The sequence below is a fragment of the Ctenocephalides felis genome, unplaced genomic scaffold, assembly GCF_003426905.1.
Source record: "Ctenocephalides felis isolate EL2017-DRISC unplaced genomic scaffold, ASM342690v1 CF-g0.4_SCAFFOLD_03571, whole genome shotgun sequence".
Taxonomy (NCBI): Eukaryota; Metazoa; Arthropoda; class Insecta; order Siphonaptera; family Pulicidae; genus Ctenocephalides; species Ctenocephalides felis.
The window spans coordinates 55,649,023-55,668,714 of record NW_020539725.1 but is presented as its reverse complement, the minus strand read 5'-3'; the positions used below and the strand labels follow the sequence as shown (position 1 = coordinate 55,668,714).

The 19,692-nt window shown below is 27.6% G+C and overlaps 1 protein-coding gene across 1 annotated transcript in view; it reads left to right on the top strand.

The window, feature by feature from the left end:
• LOC113386307 (heterogeneous nuclear ribonucleoprotein L-like) overlaps positions 1–19,692 on the top strand; it is a 295,967-nt gene that overhangs the window by 19,469 nt on the left and 256,806 nt on the right. The window contains exon 2 of the mRNA XM_026624095.1: positions 13,550–13,669. Coding sequence (XP_026479880.1) covers positions 13,550–13,669 — 120 coding nt within the window. The remainder of the gene's footprint in view (positions 1–13,549; positions 13,670–19,692) is intronic.

Below are 19,692 nucleotides of genomic sequence, written 5' to 3'. Positions count from 1 at the left end.
AGAAATATATAAGTTTTTAATTAATTTTATATCGGAGTGTAAAATTAAGATATAGAATTATGTGTAGACAAGCTTATAAGTATACATTTTATATTATTTAGAGTAGTAATGATTTATATTAGACAGTAAGTGGCTAGATGTAATTTAGAAGCCAATAAATATAAATAAAAAAAAGGAACCTCAAAAGCATTGCGAATAGTTTGCATTTCGATAAAGTTCATTTATTATGTTGTCGTTGATTATAAACATTTATGCAGATCGTTGCTCCAACTCCAATATCGATTGGAGTACTGTGAAGGTGTAATCCATAATCAATACTGAAGTTTTGTATTTCTCGAATGAATTCATTTCCTTATTTATATGAAATAAATTTTGTATGTCCAAATTTAGCTAAACCCATAATTTTTGATAGATGTACAATCTGTCCTTCAGTGATATTTAATGGCAAAATAATTTGGAGTGCTAAAATTATTATAGTTTATATTTAGTTATGAATTATATTCATATCCTCAGATTTTTTCGAAATTAATTAGAAAATAAATAGCTATGTTTTATTTTCTCTTGTAGTTTCTCTGGTAATTAAATGGCTTTTTCAAGTATTTATGTGTAGCTTTTCGTTTTTCATCTAATTGAAAAATCTCTTCAACTAGTTTTGGGTCTAGTTAGTGTGTTTTTTATCTTTTCGAAGCTGTTACATACATACTTTATTTATAGCAGTTATTTTTCGGTAAAACATAAAAGAAAAAATATTCTAAGTTCTAATTTCTAATTTAGTGGATGTTTTTGGACAATCATGCTCTGTTATTGCGAATGTACACCGAAACAATTTTTGAAGAAAGTCGACCGAAAATTCTTGTGCAAGGATATTGCACACCTCCACGATTTAAAAACGTCCTTAAATTGTATTATGTAGATTATTAAGGAACATATAATTTTATTATATAACTTAGATTGAAAATTGTAGCTTATTCTAATTTAATTTTCTGTGACATTTGACATCATTTATTTCTACCTGCATTATTACCATATTAATGAATTCCCACATTTCCGCCTTATACGCCGACTTGCTTGTAAATGCTTGTAAATACATTAACAAATTTCGTTCGCCCAAATGCTTGAATAATTCACTGAATTATGTTAATATCAAAATATATCCAACCCTTTCGCATTAAAATCAGTAATAATGTATGCACAGTCAGTCACATCGTTGTGTGGGTTCTGATGAAATTCATGTTTCTGCTCGATGCCATAGTACAGAAATTTAATTAACCGCACAGTGTTATATCCTATCCAGCACTAGTGTTGCTATCGGGTTAGATTTAAATTAAATCGGCAGCTGGTGGTAGAATCTTTTGATATGAATTTATATGAGGATAATCTTGCAATGATTTTGAGATTGAATTTTTAATATTTTTAAAAATAATAAAAGATTAAATAAAAAAAAACTACAATCGTTTTTTTAAATCACTAATATTATAGTTTCATATTTTTTACTACTTTTATCAAACCCTATTTCATCTTCCTCCAATCCTAAATTGTTATACGAAACAGAAAATATTTTTGGTTGATATACAATTTGTGCTATTATTATATAGGGAGCTGACTATACATCCTCATATTTATATACTTTTATATGTATTTTTTTAGTTCAATTTAAAGTTTTTTCAGATATCATGTTTTTGCCTGTTCTTGTCCACGAAAGTTTGACAATGCGAAAAACTGATTTAATTAAATCAATCGGTTGTACCTATTCTTCATGTTAAATTTAATACTGGCAAATGTCCAAACTCTATTCACTTTTTTAAATTTCACATAGATAAAAATCTAGTATCTAAAAGTAGAGAACATTCACAGAAAATGGTAGAAGACATTCGTTTTTAGTAGTTCAGTATAATGTTTATTAATTATAATGACAAATTATTGATAAAATATAAATTTACATGAAAGTTTTTAGAAAATTGAAATTACAATAATTTTTAATATGTCTACTGTATTTCTTGAAAAATTTTTTTCATTCTAATTTTTTAATAAAGCACTTCCAGGGTGAATTGAGTACTGCTTAACCACGCATTCAAATTTTAAAAATTAGCAAAAGTGTTGAATGTTGAATCGTTCATTTTTTTCCTTTTTTGCATCTTATTTTAATAATAGTGTTTATTTATAAAATTGCGACTCACTATAGGGCAGATAGACAATTCTATTTACATCACATTTTAATTATTTTTTAAATGTGCACATTATATACAGTAACACAATCCCATTTTCCGACTTCGATTACTTGAATTATCTAAAAATAATGCAGCTCATAAAATGTGATTTGTATTTTCAATACTCGATAAGAAGAATAAGGGGCCGATTCTTCGATATAATAGAGTGCAAGCGTTTTCATATAAATAAAAACGGGCAAAATGCTATGCAGTCATGATAACATTCTTTCTTTGGCGTTTGTGAGTTTTCTAGGTTAGATTTTAAATCTACTGCATAGCAAATACATAGCATTTTGACAGTTTTTACTACCAATTTATATGAACGTTGCTGTCTATTTTATCTGAGAATTGGTCCCTAAATGTTTAAATAACACTTGTGATTTTCCCTCATGATCCTCCTAGCCATCTAATTATCGTCGTGAAATCTGTATGCGAACATTGCTCTACCAATCAGATTTAGAAGATGCGTATTGTTGATTTACGCAATCCGGGCGATCGTTAAATTAATGCCTTTGATATTTGCGCATATAAAATAATGGTCCATTATTTAATATTGATTAGATTTTCGATATTCGTCAAATATAATCTGTGTAATATGACAGCTGATAATAACATATAATCGAAGTAAAAATATGAACAAATGAGAATGACCATAATGCCTTGACCTTTTTTTAAACATAAAACTATTTTTTTCATTGAATTATTCTAAAATTGTCCTAAAATCATTGTTAAAAATTTTATCGTATTAACTATTAAAATTTTTAAATAAAGATTTAATGGATCCCAGTCAATCGCTATTAATTAAAATTAGATTATTTTTTTATTATCACACCCGGGCGCCCAATCACTGGGTTGGTATTCGATTCAGACACTTGTTACGTTCAACCAAAAATTTGCTGATTTTCAGGATGGATGGTGAAAATATCTAATAAAGGACATAGATTTCTTTTTAATATCTGCACCTATTCCATTTGGAGCATCATCAAATTTTTGGTAGCACTTAGAATGTCTAAATTGAATGCCAATCCAGTGATTGGTCCGCGTATAAATTCGATTAATAATTACAAAAATTATCATTACAGATTTTTATACAAATTCTTACCTTTTGCAACTTACAAATGATGTAATCTCTGAGAATCTTTTCATATTACATTTATACGTAGGTACAATTTTCCTGATTCACTTGCATCATGTGTTTTATAGGTTAGTTCTTTGTTTTGCAAATGGTTTTTACAAATGGTTTTTTATTGTCGCGACAGAACAATTAAATCGATTGTACCATACATGACATAAGCGCTGCATAGGATTGAAAATAAAAATAATTCTCATTTTATGTCAAGGATAGATTTATTGTGCATTTAGCAGTAAATTTGTTCTTCAACCATATATATTTTTAGAAGCAAAATCATTATAAATTAATAAGTTAAATAAAAAAGGCTCAATTTATACTAAAATTGTATTAAAATATCAGTGTACTTTTTATAGAATTATAGTACTTAAATACATTTGCGTATGGTCTCCAATATTAGCGTTTTCCTAACAATACTGAATTTAGGTTACACCAATGTAGAGACTATTTATTTTCTTCATATTTTCTCTTCTTTACAAATGCGTTCGATACAAATTAATTCGGTGTAATTTACACCATTTTTTTCATTTACAGTTTTATGAAATAAATACTATAATCAATTATAAATATATAATTATTCATTATATTTGAGGGACGATTGCATAATTTTATCATTTACATATTATTGTGGCAGAATTATTTTTTGATAAGATCAATTATAAATATGAATTAATATTAATTTATTTATCATGTTATGAAATATATAAATAATTTTATAATTTTATAATTAAGAATGATAAATATCAAGAAATAGGTTCATCAAGTTTATCAAATTATTCAAGAGTTCAGAAAAGGTTACTACACACTGTTTTACAACGACGCACAGATAAATATTTTTCAAACATAATATATTGATAGAATTTATATTATAAAGCTATTTTCTTTAATATTCATATTTTTTCACATTCTGATAGCTAAGATCTAAAAGTTTGTTTGGGATAATTGATATTAGTTTCATATTTGGACTTTTTGGTATACATTTTTATATACTTCACCATATTTAATATAACATGTTATATAATTTGTTTCTTGCTTTTGGATCAGAATTCTAATGCAGACGACTAAAAATAAGTACTCCTGGATATATTAAATTAAAGTACCTTCTGTTTTTGAGACATCTTGAAATTACCTCTTCCTTTATCACAACTTCTAAATGTGGAAACATCTTGATTACATTTTAATTAGTATCTTAATTTAACAGCAAAGCCTTATAAAACAGATATCAATTTCAATGTATATATTCTCCTTTTATTCACAAATACGCCATTTATTAGCGAAATCAATTTAGATTTAAATTAATTAAACAACGCTTCGAAAAGTTTTTGAATTTATGGAAATTTAATCATATGGAAATTTTTATTACATTCATGCACATAATTCGAAGTAGATTCGATTGCGAAGTTACAATAGAATAAATAATTTGATATTAAATTAATAATTTGTGGGAGTATGGTTTCTTATAATTGCGTACTTATAACGTCATTCAATGTATATTTGATGTTTGTCATTCTATTTTCAATTTAGTTGACGTCATGGATAAGATCAATAACGTACTGTTGGATTCAATTAAAAGATACACAAAAACATTTTTGGTTTTGGTTTAGATGTGTAATTGTTTCTATTTAAAATCGGTAAACTTATCTTTTATTTATTAGGTGGTTGTGAACGAATAAAACATACATTTCTAGGAAAAAATGTTGTTATATTTTTTTCGCTGACCCACCTGCTTATATAGCTGAACAGAATAAATACATTTTTGAAATCAGTTTTGATACTTAAATATTTTAATTTTACTTGCTCATGTTTCATTGTTCTGTTTTCAAATCAACTTCTGAATATTTTTGCACATGCTTAAACTCAAGATAATAGCAACTTTTATTCAATTTTTAAGGGCTGTTATTTTTTTGTAACTAATATTTTTTCATATAAAACTATAAATATATAATACCTTAATATATAATATAATACCTTGTTAATAGATAAAATCCTAAATTTTTACACTTTTTCCTATTGTAGGAAATTTCTGGCTGTATAAGTGAAGTCCATTTATAGAGTATCATCATGCCTTGAGATTTCTTGTAGAAAATACTTCTCGTCAATTTATATAAGCTTTTCTTCTCTCTTATTAAAGCAGCAATAAAGAATAAGTGATTCATTTTGACGTTGTTTAATGTTAATGAGATGATGGATTAGCACATTTGATGGGGCCACAAAGACCTGACTGAAAATTTATTACTTTTGGTTAAAAGCAATAAAACAGAATTGTTTTGCTAAAATTTTATTTAATTCCCAAAATATCAGAACTCAGTTTGATTCGTTATATTCAATTGTTTGGTCGAGTTTCTATAAAACAACTCAATTGGCCGAACAAAAAAAAAGTGAAATTATTTTCAAAAACTAATATTTGAGATGAGGTAAATAATAATTCAAAAGCGGGGGCATGTTCAATATATTTCTGTGTTTCTAATATCGCTGGTTGGGCTAGTAGACAGTGCACAATAAAGATTTTAAGTTCGAAAAGCTATACATTCAATCTTTTGCCTTGAAGAAATTAGGTGCTGCCAATTCGCAGAAATGCTATTGGGACCAATCGCAATGTCCAAGATTGGCCACTTTTAATTGGAGATATATGCTTATGTTTTTCTCATATCAGACAATGGTTCTTTCCATAATATTTTATTATAAGACAGTGTAGGTTGTGCTACACATTTTTATACTGATATCCTGTTGCATATCCAATTTAATAAAATATTCTTAATAATTTTTTCATCATAATTTATACTTAAAAGTCCATCATTCTTCCAGTAATTTTTCACTCACTTCAACAATGTATATGAGAGACAATTACAGGGCTTTGGCTGTCCTTTGTCATTCGCAAAAAGCGTTTTTGCACGCATCTCACGTTTTATTGCTTTCTGTGTAGGTAACTGGCTGGCGTTCTGCTCATTTACAATTACAGCTTAAGAATCGTTTAACGTTCGAAAGCGTTTTACATAATTCTTCCTGAGCTTTTTATGTGATCTTGCCGCGGTCTTTTATTTGAAAGCTTCGTCCAGTTCCCCGTCAAGGGAATAAAAAATCACTCGAGTAAAATTATGAGCTTTTTATAGTCGTATGTGTTACGTTAATCGACGGTAATTAAGGTGTTTGATGTTAGAGATCAATTGTTTAATTATGTCAGAATAAGTGTGTCAGATTTGTTTATAATTCTCTAAAAATGCACTGTAGTTTATGAATGGTAGATGTGCGCTTTTAAAGTAAATTCTTAACAGACAGTTTATAATAAAATATGTATTTATTTGATAAATCATATATGAATTATGTATTATTAGTACACATTATTTATGGTGAATGAATACATTTAAATTTAAAATTTACTTTATACCCATTTGAATTATTGAGAGAGTTATTACAATGCATATGTAAAAGTCATGATTTCGTATAACCAGAATAGAACATTATAAATGCAATGACTGGCCAAAAAGAAAAATATAAAGAGAAGATCTATAAACTTGTTGCAATTTGTGTTTAACGGAATGATGAATCATATTACAAGAAATTTCGAATTAAAATATTCAAACTGTTAAGAGCCAAACATTTAAGAGCTATTAGATTTAAAAATTCTGTACCACTTGACTCAACAATTTAGCTTGAATGATTGCATCCGGCCCGAAATATAAAGTTCTTTCACTTAACACTTTTAAGAGTTGATTCCGTATTTGTTTTTTTAGTTTATTTAACTGTTTACGCGGTTTTTTATAGATTTTTCTATTAATTACACGTTACAGGCATTAATTTAGACATAGCTTTGGTTTTTAAGAGGCTATTATTTTGCTCGATAATTTCATGTAACATTATCATTTTTTATCAAAGTTTTTACTCTACGCTAATAGATAGTATTTTCCATAAACTAAGTAGTTATTAAATGTTAATTAAAATACATGATTGGTTTGCTATTATTACATGTGCTATTTACCTGCACATATAGGTTTATATTAAGTTTCTGAATGTGCAGCTTATTTATATCATTATTACTCTTTTACTACGGGAATACAATACCGATTAAAAATTTTGATACCGGTATTTCGGTATTTTCGCTTTAAAAATGGTAATACCGGTATTAATTTATTTAAAAAACTGCAAACAATATTAAAATTTATTTCTACAAATATAAAACATAAACCTAATACAAATAAAAAGAAAAAAATGAAAAATGAAAAATAAAAAAAGGAAAATAAAATAAAAAATGAAAATGAAACATGAAAATAAAATGGAAAATAGAAATGAAAAATAAAGAAGAAAAATAAAAATGAAGAAGACAAATAAAAATGAAGAAGAAAAATAAAAATGAAGAAGAAGGATAAAAATGAAGAAGAAGGATAAAAATGAAGAAGAAGGATAAAAATGAAGAAGAAGGATAAAAATGAAGAAGAAGGATTAAAATGAAGAAGGATAAAAATGAAGAAGAAAGATAAAAATGAAAAATGAATAAAAATAAAAAATAAAAACCTATAAATAAAAGATGAATTTGTATAAGAATGTATACTACACAATTAAACAGTAAAAAATTTACTTTTAATAATTATAGATAATATTTTGACACTTGTTTATACAATAGAACGACCTAAAGGACACATTTATTTAAGCAATTATTAGATTTAAAGTTTAATTAAATGGTTCCAAAAAACTTAATCTCAAGTGTTACACGTATCAACTAGCGTTTATGTTACAATACCAAAAATACCGGTATTTTGAAGGTAAATATCGGTATTAACTGAAAAATTAGACGATATACCGGTTCTTCGTATACCGGGATTTGCACTACCTATTTACTACTGACTCTTTACACATTGAATTAATTTTATTTCGTACAGCTGCTAATTATTGTGTACTTACACGCTATTGAATAAAATGCTTTTTACCTAAAATCACAGCTAATTTATATTTATTCCAATTTATTCATTGCATTAACGAACCGAACGTGCATTTATTGCGTAAATGGCAATCTATTATTTTTTGCATCGTTGATTTATTATATAAACAATGCACGGACGCGCATTAATACGTTCGTTACCATCGATTCAGATATCACATCAATATTATTATATTACCGTAAAATGTGAACATAAATAAACTCGATGTTTAGATGCACACATGTTTTGAATACTACTCATATGTGTGTGTTATTTTCAATGTTTGCTTCTGAACTTGACCTACACACAATTCGCTCATATCCGTATATCTCACCAGTAGTGATTTTCTACATCATCACATACGATCGCGTAGTAATCAGCAAAGCAAATAATGTAAGAAATCGATCAGGTTTCCAGGTTGTAAGAGGAATAACATTTCATTTGAAATAATTTTCATTATTATCTATTTAGATAATTCTCACATAAAAATTATTTTTTTAAATTATTTTTTGAAAAGCAATCACGTGTTGTGCTATTTTGACTCGATATTAAACTTAACTTCTGGCCTTACCTACGAGCGAACCCTGAATTATTCATACTTCTGAATTATGAATTTTTACTCATGATTTTCTAATATTTTTTTAAAATGTGTTGGTTCTCCAATTTGTAGATGAATTTTTTCTACATTTAAAATTATTTGCTTGAATATATTTTTATCTTGGAACAAAACCTGCTATTTTTTAATTATTATATTGTCACTTCCTTTTTAATTGGTTTGCCACCTATTTATTACTATAGGCAGTATTTGCTATTATGAACATTATAATGCGAAATAATAATTACCTAAAACGGATGCAATTATATGTCACTAACGGATATAGTATGTTGTAATTAACTAAATAAATTGTGAATATATGTTTGAAATTGCTCTCAATTAAGGACATGATTTTTTATTTCGTATTATAGCTGTTTAACGGTCTAATGCACCGCACATTTCTCTTGCTCATTTGTCCAGGATGTTTTATTTGAATCAGACTTGGAATTTTTTAGAATACTTTGTTTGCGAAGATTTTTTTTCTAAAAATATTTTTTTCTGCATGTTTTCTACGAAAGTTGAGGCTATCGGCTATGATTCAGAAGTTCCATGCTCGATAAATACTCTGGACAACTTGATGTCAAGCAGTATTGACATCAGTTTTTACTTAAAAATATAGGTAGCAATATAATTCCAAGTGAAAATAACCTTCCACGCATTTCTGCATCCAATTAATGTCATCAGCATTAGAATTTGTAATAATAAATTTATCAAATAGAGACATTTAAAAAGCCACGCAATCAACACCTTAATTGCCACGATAATATCAGAAAAAAATCACATGGGTCATGGTAACTTTATTAGATACTTTAGTTAAAAATGTATCTAGGAAACTCAAATTCATCAAATTTATTGAATGCCCTTTACTGGACAGTTGTAAATAAAAGAGATAATAAAGAAAAAAAGGAACTCAAGAAACTCAAAGAAATTTTTTTTGACAAAATTGCTAGAAAACGCTGTTTTTATGTCATACATATATGACTGTCATGGCCCTATATTAAAACTTTATTTTTCTTTCTACTTAATCACGTATGTCAAATTTATGTCTGACATTGGCTATGCAGAATTTTTTAGGGTCAGACTTATGACTGACATGGCGATTAACGTATTAAGTCAGTGATTTCCAACCTGTGGGGCGCGCCCCCCTGGGGAGGCGCCATACCGTTCCAGGGGGGGCGCGAAGCTGTTTCAAAAATATTATTTTTAAATGCTGAGTAAGTGTCAAAAACAAATCAGCAGAATTCTTAAAGTACTTCTAAGAGTTTTTGAACTCAAAAAAGAAATTGCAAGAAAGAGACGGAGAAATCTTGTTTTAGGACACAAAGTTCCTCGCAAAATTTGCGTATTTAGTTGATATTTTTCAAAGACTTAGCGATTTAATTAAATCAATGCAAGTATCTCAAATTCGTGCTTTTGTTCAGAAAGACAAGATTACGGCTTTAATGAAAAAATTAGAACTGTGTATAGCTAGTATCAAATAACTTTATAACTTTAACATGTTTCCCACTTTTAAAAGTACTTATGTTACTGATGAAATAGAAGTAAGTAAAGATCTTATTATTATATCAGTCATATGACTAGTCTACGAAACCAATTTTCGCATTACTTTATCTAATTACGTCCAAATACGAATGGATTAGAAATCTATTTGTCATTGAGAAACATGATGATTTTGGTCATTCAACAGCAGAGCAGAAAATGATAATTGATTTATCTAGTGATAGCACATTGACGCAGATGTTTCAGGACGAAAATATATTGTTAAGTTATGGTTACCAGTGAAGGACGATTTTCCTACTTTGGCAAATAATGCTTTAGAAATTTTATTACCATTTGTGAGATCTTACTTATGTGAAACAGAAAATTTTTATAATAAATAGTTATGTTTGTATGTATATTTTTTATAATACTGTGTATTATTTGGCATAATTTGTTATATTAAGTATATTTAAATTAAATTGTTAAAATAATAATGGGAGGGGGGGGCGCAATATTTTTATCATTCGAAAGGGGGGCGCAAGGAAGAAAAGGTTGGAAACCGCTGTATTAAGTCATACAATAGAATATATGGTGCGTTATATAATTATATACAATCTAATAAAATAAAATTATAAAATTAATTTATAAAATGTATATATGACTTATCTTATGTACTTGTATACAAATTAAAAAAATTAACATTATAAAAAAGTCATTGCAATAGCCCAAAAAATTAACGTTTTGTATAGGTATTTATAATTTCTTTCATTATTAAAATAATGAATTCTTCAATTTGAAATGCATATTTATTATTCTTAAATTAAACCGGGTATCTATAATTGCATTACCATTTTATTTTCCATTATAAATATGTATTCCACGTTGAATTGTAATTCATGTCAGGCTGTTTCAACAGAAAATTTCTATATTGCGGGAACGAATGGCACGTGCTCAATGCCAGTTCCAAATTGAATTATACACGAACATTTCTTGAGGAAACACCTTTGCTCGTGATTTTACTTTGAACTCGACGAAAATTTTTAATCAATATCGCTTTATTCAATGCACCTGTAAAAGTCGTACATCCGCGCCAGCGCTTCCGTCGACTAAAATCTACGATCCAATCATAACTTTTATCCAAGCAAGATTTCGATATGGATGTAATCTCAAAGGTAGTAATAAAATAGTAATAAAATAAAAATTTTTGAAGAAGAGATTTTATTTATTAGTAAGGCATCTTATTTATTGCGAAATTATTAAACTATTTTTTATATAAAAAATACAATACTTTTACATAAAAATGTTATGGGTCACCAGTTGTAGTTGTATGATTTTTACTACAGAGATTACTTGTAAATAATCAAAATTATATTCTTTTCACAAATGTTCATTCCAAAACTGATATTTTTAAATATATATTATTTATACATCATAAAATTATTTTAATTTTATAATATATGTAACAAATACGATGTTCTATAAAATTTTCAATAAAACTTTATTGCTGATCAATCGAACATTCATACAATGCATCTGGTTTCCCAGTTCATTTCAATATTAAGAAAAATTATTACTATTGTTATCTGTGGATTTTTTTTAAATTTGTACTTCTGTTTAGTCAAATAATAAGTCAGTATTTTTTTTTAAATTTGAAATTTGTTTTTAGTCAAAGCACAAGTTGCAAGTGATAAAAACTTCAAACAAATAGTTTTCCAGTACATATTTCTTCATCCTACTTGTGTAAAGTATTATTGAAAACTCTGTAATAGCGCATAAACCGTTGTCTTTAGAAAACTTTCATGTCATAAGTAATGCATATATTGCATTATTTATTATGTAAATACTATTAGAAGTATTATAAGAAAATGCTAATATACATTTTATCATAATTATTCCACACAAAGAGCATATAGAGCTGCGAAAGTTCATACGAACATCGTATGAACTTGCTATTCAAGACTACAAAGGTGCTTAAATTGCACTGTTCCTGGTGTAAAAAATATTCTTTAGAAAGATTTAGAATAAAATTAATTGTTTTTTATAAAGGAATTTAAAATGGCTTATTTCTCTATTCGCATGATGAATAAAATTTGTCTCAAGTTCAAAAGTTATTACAACATATTGCTGCGATTTTTTTTAGAAAGTTCCAGTACAGCTGAAGGTCACAATCGTATCGGGAAAAACTTTCGAACATATCTTAGTTCGTACCAAGCACCGATCTCTAGACAATTAATTTTCTTAATAAAACTTATTAATATGAGAGAATTGTGTGCATTAACAAATCAATGCACATAATTTTCTGCAGGTACTTTTATGTCTGTAGTTTGAAATCTTACTGAAGATTTCATTATAAATTCAAAATTTATTGCAAATAAAAGCTCATGATAGCCCTGTAAAATTTGAGAATTAAAGCCTTTAATTCAGTGGTTTCCAACCTTTTTTTGCACCGCGCCCCTGCTCTAATAAAAGCAATTGTTGCGCCCTAATTAATTTTTGCAACAATTTAATTTTATAAATATTTAACTGATATTATCAGACTACAAATTAATATGCAATATTATACAACAATATGCATAAAAACTAATATTTTTTTTGTTTATTTTTTAACGTTATTTAAAATTTTTTTTGGTTATTTTCAAAAATAGTATTCTGAAAACAGATGTACGCGAAAGACACCCCCCACCCGGCCCCTTAGTACAGCCTGGCGCCCCACAGGTTGGAAACCGCTGCCTTAACCTATAAAATTTGAGATTAATACATTCAATTAATATACTTCATCTCCAATATTCCATATATCATACCATCAAGTGATTAAATGGCTTTGTGTTCCATCATGAGATTCATTGTCCTCGCCAAGGTGGGAAAAATTACTTCATAATGATCGTTTTAATGGGTGAAGGTATCTCTAAAGGCGTTGAATGTAAGACGCTATTGTGTTAATAAGAACACATTCATATTTAACAATAGTGATAAAAGTTATAAGTGTGTTTACTACTAATATAACATGCTAAAAGCCTGCGGTAAATGTTATATAGTAAATTGATATGGGTCGATCAGAGGATGGTATCATCTATGTAATTAACTTTTGATCTTTAGTTTATAAGTTTTTTATAATAGTGTAGGTCATGTTCATGCTGCTAAATTGTATTGTTTGACTAAATAATTTGTTTTAATTTCTAAATTTTATTTTGTTATATTATATTATAAATTATTCCATAATTTTTAGGTTGGTCATGGTGCCAATGGTGTCGAGGAATTACGACGTAAACCTCGTCAAAGTGAACCTGCACCACCCAACCACGTGCTTTTGCTGACAATCTTCAATCCAGTATATCCAATCACAGTGGTAAGTGTTATTTATGTAACATACATTTAAAACTTGTTAGTTTTTTTTTTGTATATTATTTAAAAATCCATTATTATTAATGTAATTATTAAATTACATTAGCTGGACTGGAATTGTCTGGACATTAACAACTTGGAAACATTTTACAAAATTTATCTAATTACAATTTGACATGTTTCACGTTTGTGTTAAATGAATTTATTAGTTGAGTATTGTTTTCACATTTAGGGACCGATTCTCCGCATAACAGAAAAATGTTATGGCAAGGCCATGTTACGCTCCATCTTCCATACATTATGCTACTGTTATATCATACTGAATACTGTCATAATGTTATGTATTTGCTGTGCATTCAGGCAGTTTTACACATAAACTGTAACGTCACTCGTATGTTATGAAGCTGTGTCAGAAAGACCCTGTTATCTTAGCTAGTTTTTTTTTTAACATTTGTGCGGTTTCTAGGTTTGGTTTTCTATCTGACAGCCCCAGCAACCACATGGATTTTGTCAATATTTAGTTATGGCTTAGTACATTTAGTAGGCCGTTCTTCATAACATGGCCTTGCCATAACATTTTTCTGTTATGCGGCAGAATCGGTCTCTTAATAAATTTTTACCTTTCATTTAGTAAACTTCAACTAAAATTTATTTGTTTAGTTTAGTTACCGATAAATAAATTTAGCTTTTGCTCCATATAACTTTTCAAAATCTTGTGGTTCATCTTGCTGTTTGAAGTCTTTGCTAAAAACCTGTTAGTAATAAATCAGATGTTTATTTAAAGTACTGCAATTCGGCTTTGTAACAGGTTTATATATTCGTTCACTTCTTTGTTGTAGTTTCGTATTTCATTCCTTTTATACATTGCAGTTTAATTGCACTTTTATTGCCAAAACAATTATTCCTAAACTAACTATCTATCTAGTACTACTGTATTGAATAAAATATTATCCATCAATATTTTATCAGCCAATTTTCCAGAAGAGCGGCGAATTGGTTTTTTAGCTAGTACTTCCGGAAATTCTTACCGGTTTTCCATTTGATCCGCGCCCGCACCTATAACCCATTACTTAATATTGCTTTTTCCGATAACAGTACCGGAATAAAACACCGTCAAACTGAAGTATTAAATTCTTCTTCAGTTTTAATGACAAATATTTATATTTGAACCCGACGCGATGAATCATGCAAATATTTGCTTCCTCGACATTCATGTTTCATCCTGACGTAGATAGACGGAAAGTGTCGGGTTATAAAAAATAGCTCTCGTTTTCAGATAATTTATTTTGTCGAGTGAAAAATTCGCGTATATTAATAAATAAAAAAAATAAAATAAAATTTACCATGTTGTCGTGTGGTTTGAATTTAGTAAAATGCCTTGTGGTGACGAGACAGTTTTCTTGTATACAGTTATTTTCAAAACTTTTATTTTTACCAGTAAATGCTTATTTTGTCAATGTTCATATGTGGGATATGTAAATAGTTATGCTATATATCATTGCTCATGAAATCATATCCATAACATAAAATTTTATTTATTTTTGTGTTAAATTTGAAGTAGGGCGTATCAGGAAGAATAAATCTGATCCATATGTGATATATTAACGTTATTCGTTCAATATATATATATATATATATATATATATATATATATTATTTATATTTTTAATTTTTAATTTTTAAAAAGTGTTCATGATTAACCCTTACGGGATGGCACCGATTTCAAAACAATCTACTGTATAGGCTGTAAACTTGATTTCATTGTGTATGTTATGCAATTTTGTTCGATAAAAATTTGTGATCATTGAAGGACATACATTTATAATATTAATTTATTTTTAATCATTTTATAAAGAATGTGACGCTCAAAGCATATTTAAAAGCGCTCGGTCGTTTTTAATATTTAAAAAAAGACTATATAGCAACGACAATGGCTAAAAATACTACTAAAATAACTTAAAATTATTTTCAAAATGCAACACTATTTAGCTATATGTAATTTATTAAAAGTTTCAATGCAAACTGAGTCATTGTTTATATAATAGCCTGTGCCTCACAGAGTATGTTTGTCCACTCAGGTGGACAGCCGTCCCCAAAGAGTTAAGTTAGTCATAAAAAATAAATTTTCTACTATGAAATATTATATATCAAAGAAATCAAAAGCTAGTTGCAAACACCAATGGTAGCAAGTGTTAAATCTTATGCAATGTTTGATATAGTTACTCGACGATGCAGTTTATATGCACATATGCAGTTAAGAGTGAGAGCTAGAAATTGCGTAATTAATTTTCTTCGCTTCGCGTGCTTTGCTAATGTTAAAGGACACGTCATCATTACTTTCTCTTGCAAATTTAACAACCCATGAAGTTTAACATCGTTTTGATGTTTTATTTGCTGAATTATAGCTTTTTGCAACGTTCGGAACACTTATATTATCCTGATGCAAGACTGTTTCACAGAACGCTTGATTTTTAGAAAATTGGAGTCGAATAGTCAACAGAATGATTATTTTTTGTTCGAATTGGAAATTCATTGGTGTATACTTTTAATCTTTGTGTAAATTACTTGATGACCTTAGTCCTTAAAATGATGACTGAGTTCTTAAACCTGTTTTCCTACTGAACTGTAAAAGTAATTCATAAATTTACTTCATAAATAAGAAAATTAATCCAATCGATAGTAGTAAAAGGCTTGCAATAAATACATCTTACAAGATTAACCTCAGATTTACTCTTCTGGGATATTGAAGAAACTTTCCATAGTGATATTTTCAAACCGAACGTAAAATGTAGGAGCAAACATAAAGCTGACTGACCGAATTTTTTATTTTTTAAAGCTTTCATTAATTTTTATAATTAAACCCCTTTTCTTAGACCTTTCATATTTGTTCGGTTTAACTATCAACTCAATAACCGTTGTTCTAGATATTAAAAATATTAAAAACAATGGTTTATTTTATAAAATCGCTGAATTAGGTATTCAGCGCCTGAATAAAATTCCACTTAATATCCGAAACTTGTACAACAAAAAAAAATTGAATTTTTACAATACGATTTTATGAACTTTCTCTATTTGCCTTTTTTGCAACTTTAATTATTTTCTTTAATTATACCACTTCTCAGGGGCCTATAATATTTTAAAGTGCTTACTTTGACTATTCACTCTATCACCATGCAAAGTTTCACCAAAATCCCAGAAGAGTAAACCTGGGATTCTCCTTGTTAAAGTTGGTTAGGAAAATTAAATTGTAGATAATATAATTCGAAAGACTTAAAATAATTTAGTAATTCATCAGCAGATTTAGATATTATTAGTTTATATGTATCATAGTATGTTCTTGGAATTTTGATGTTCATCACAATAATATTAATTTCATTCACTCATAAAGTTAGGAATAATATTCAAACGCCTTGTACTAATAATCCTTAAAGTTATGAGCTTAACAAAACAAAGAAGCCTTTACAGTTCTAATTTTTGTTATTGTTATTCTATATTTATATTGTATTACTTTCGATATTTATTATTCATGTTATGCTTTATTGTTCTTCAATAAAGTTTTAATCAAATAATATTTTACGACTTGATATTTATAGCCAATTGCTTTTAATGGCGTGCCTAATGCATATCGAAACTTATACGACATAATTTAGAACATTTGGTTAATTAAAATTTATTTATATTTTTGATATTAGTTGGAGTATCTACTGATATTTTATATCAGGTTCCATCAAACAGTATATTTTGTAACATTACTTATTTTCTGTTTTTTTATTTTTATATGCAGTTTTGAGTTTTGAGGATTTACAAAACTATATACAACATAAATTTATAAATTATTTTTGCATAGTAATATTTTAATTTTAGATTGTTAAATAAACTTAATTTTTTTTCGATAATTAATATTTGTTTAGTTACGCAAAAATTCTATTCTAATTTTGGCTTACTAAAAGTAATTGTTGATTTGAAAGTTGTATTTCAATTTCAATACAATTTGTCACACCTATGCTGCTGAAGCAAATTAAATTCAGACGTACGAAATACTTAATGAACTTTTGTTATATTGGAGATACAAATTGAATTCTGTTTTTAAATATCAATTTCAAATTGCGAGAGTAAAATTAAAAAATGTGTTGTAGTAAATATTTACAAATTCCATATATGTTCTAAAATATTAAAATTATTGAATTTAACTTAACAGATTCGCCGCTAGGGTTTTATTTAACAGATTGCAGAATAAATTGAATAAAAAAAATCCTAAATCTGCCTATTATAAATATTGTTTTATACCAATGTCAAACTTATTGAAGTTTTTATCGATTTCAAAAGTTAGTTATTTAAATGTAATGGGTTCTTTAATTAGCACAATCGCATAGTTGCTATTTTATATAATAAATTTTTTAGAGGTAATTCAAATACATAGCTGAACATAATCAAATTAAAATTATTTTTCTGATTATTTTTCTAGTAGCGATAATGTAGTAATAATAACATTGCAAAATACAATTGCAGAAATATTACGTCTTGTAAACAAAATACATTCTTAGAATTTTAATTATGTCAACTACGTTGGCAACAAGCTATTTGTATTCTTTATCGAATAAATATTTGGTAATGTTTTTATATACGATAGTTACTTACGATAATTTTTATAGGTAATACACATTGGACTTATTCGAGTATTTTGTAGCAGAATTAAGAGATGCAAAATCTAACTAATAGTATTTTACTTTTTTAAGTAAGTTTAGATTATCAGTAAAAACTAATTTAATATTCAAAATGCATTGAAATTTATTCATAACGAAAATGACGAAAATTGAATGTAGAAATTATAACGAAAAATTAACAAAAATGCGAATTTTAAATCACACGCGTATTCGAATCATTTGAGCAGTAATTTGATTACAAATAATTAATAAGATATCCAATTCATGTCTCTCAAACACATATACAATATCTGCAACTGTATAAATTTATTACCTTGTTTAACAAATTTCATTTCATCTATTTCGCGTTATAAAAAGGTGTCTTAAGAGTGGACGTCAACTGTAATCAGTAGCTGCCTACGAAACACAACAGAACCTATATGCTTTGGTATAGATTCTGATTAGAATCGCTTAAGCTCACGGAGCAATTCTAAACTTTGATGAATTTTGAATTTTAAAGAATATTAAATTACCAAATCGGATTTTTTCGCGAAATATGACCTTTTCCTTCTTTAGGAAGTTAATTAAAAATCGTATCTGACTTGTTTATGAAAATTTCCATATTTTTGAAATCTTCTGATAGTTCATAAATTGAACATTAAATAATTTAATTTAATAAAATAACTTTGGATTTTGAAAAAATCTATTATTTAAAAATGATTACTTTATTTCTTTATATTGCATTCTAATAGCGTTATAGAAAAAGTTTAAAAAAAAACTCCTACTCTGATTATAAATTTTAATAAAGTTAGAAATTTGCTTCTCCAGATGAAACAAAATACGAAAAGTAGATAGTTGTTTTCGTTGTAAATTTGATGAAGATATTCAACAATTAATATATTTGAATTTCAATCAATGCCTATTACATTATATATTGGGTTGAAATATTTTCACTCAAATTTCATATAATTGCACAGAATTACGAAAACATGTAAAATGGGTCAACCCGTTGTGTTCGCAAAAAGAAAACTGAATTAAACCAAATTAATTCCGTAAATTAAGAGATGCAAAACGCAGCTGGTAAATCTAGGTCGTACATACGTCTAGATTAGATTAAAAGCAAAAAATCGCATATCTCGTATTTCGTCCCCATTCGTCTATTTTCCAGGGCGTAAGCCGCGTGCGAAAATTCTCGCGTAATACAGCAGCCCCTGCCGTAAAACAAAATACATTCATGACAGCTTGAAATTTATGCTTATCTGTGTAGTGTAGAAGCATGGAAATGGGTTTCTCCAAGTGCTTTTCTAGAATGTTCCAAAAACATTAGTTACGTTTCGAGTCGGGTTGTCTTCAGGGATAGTTGAATTTAAATTAAAAAATTCAA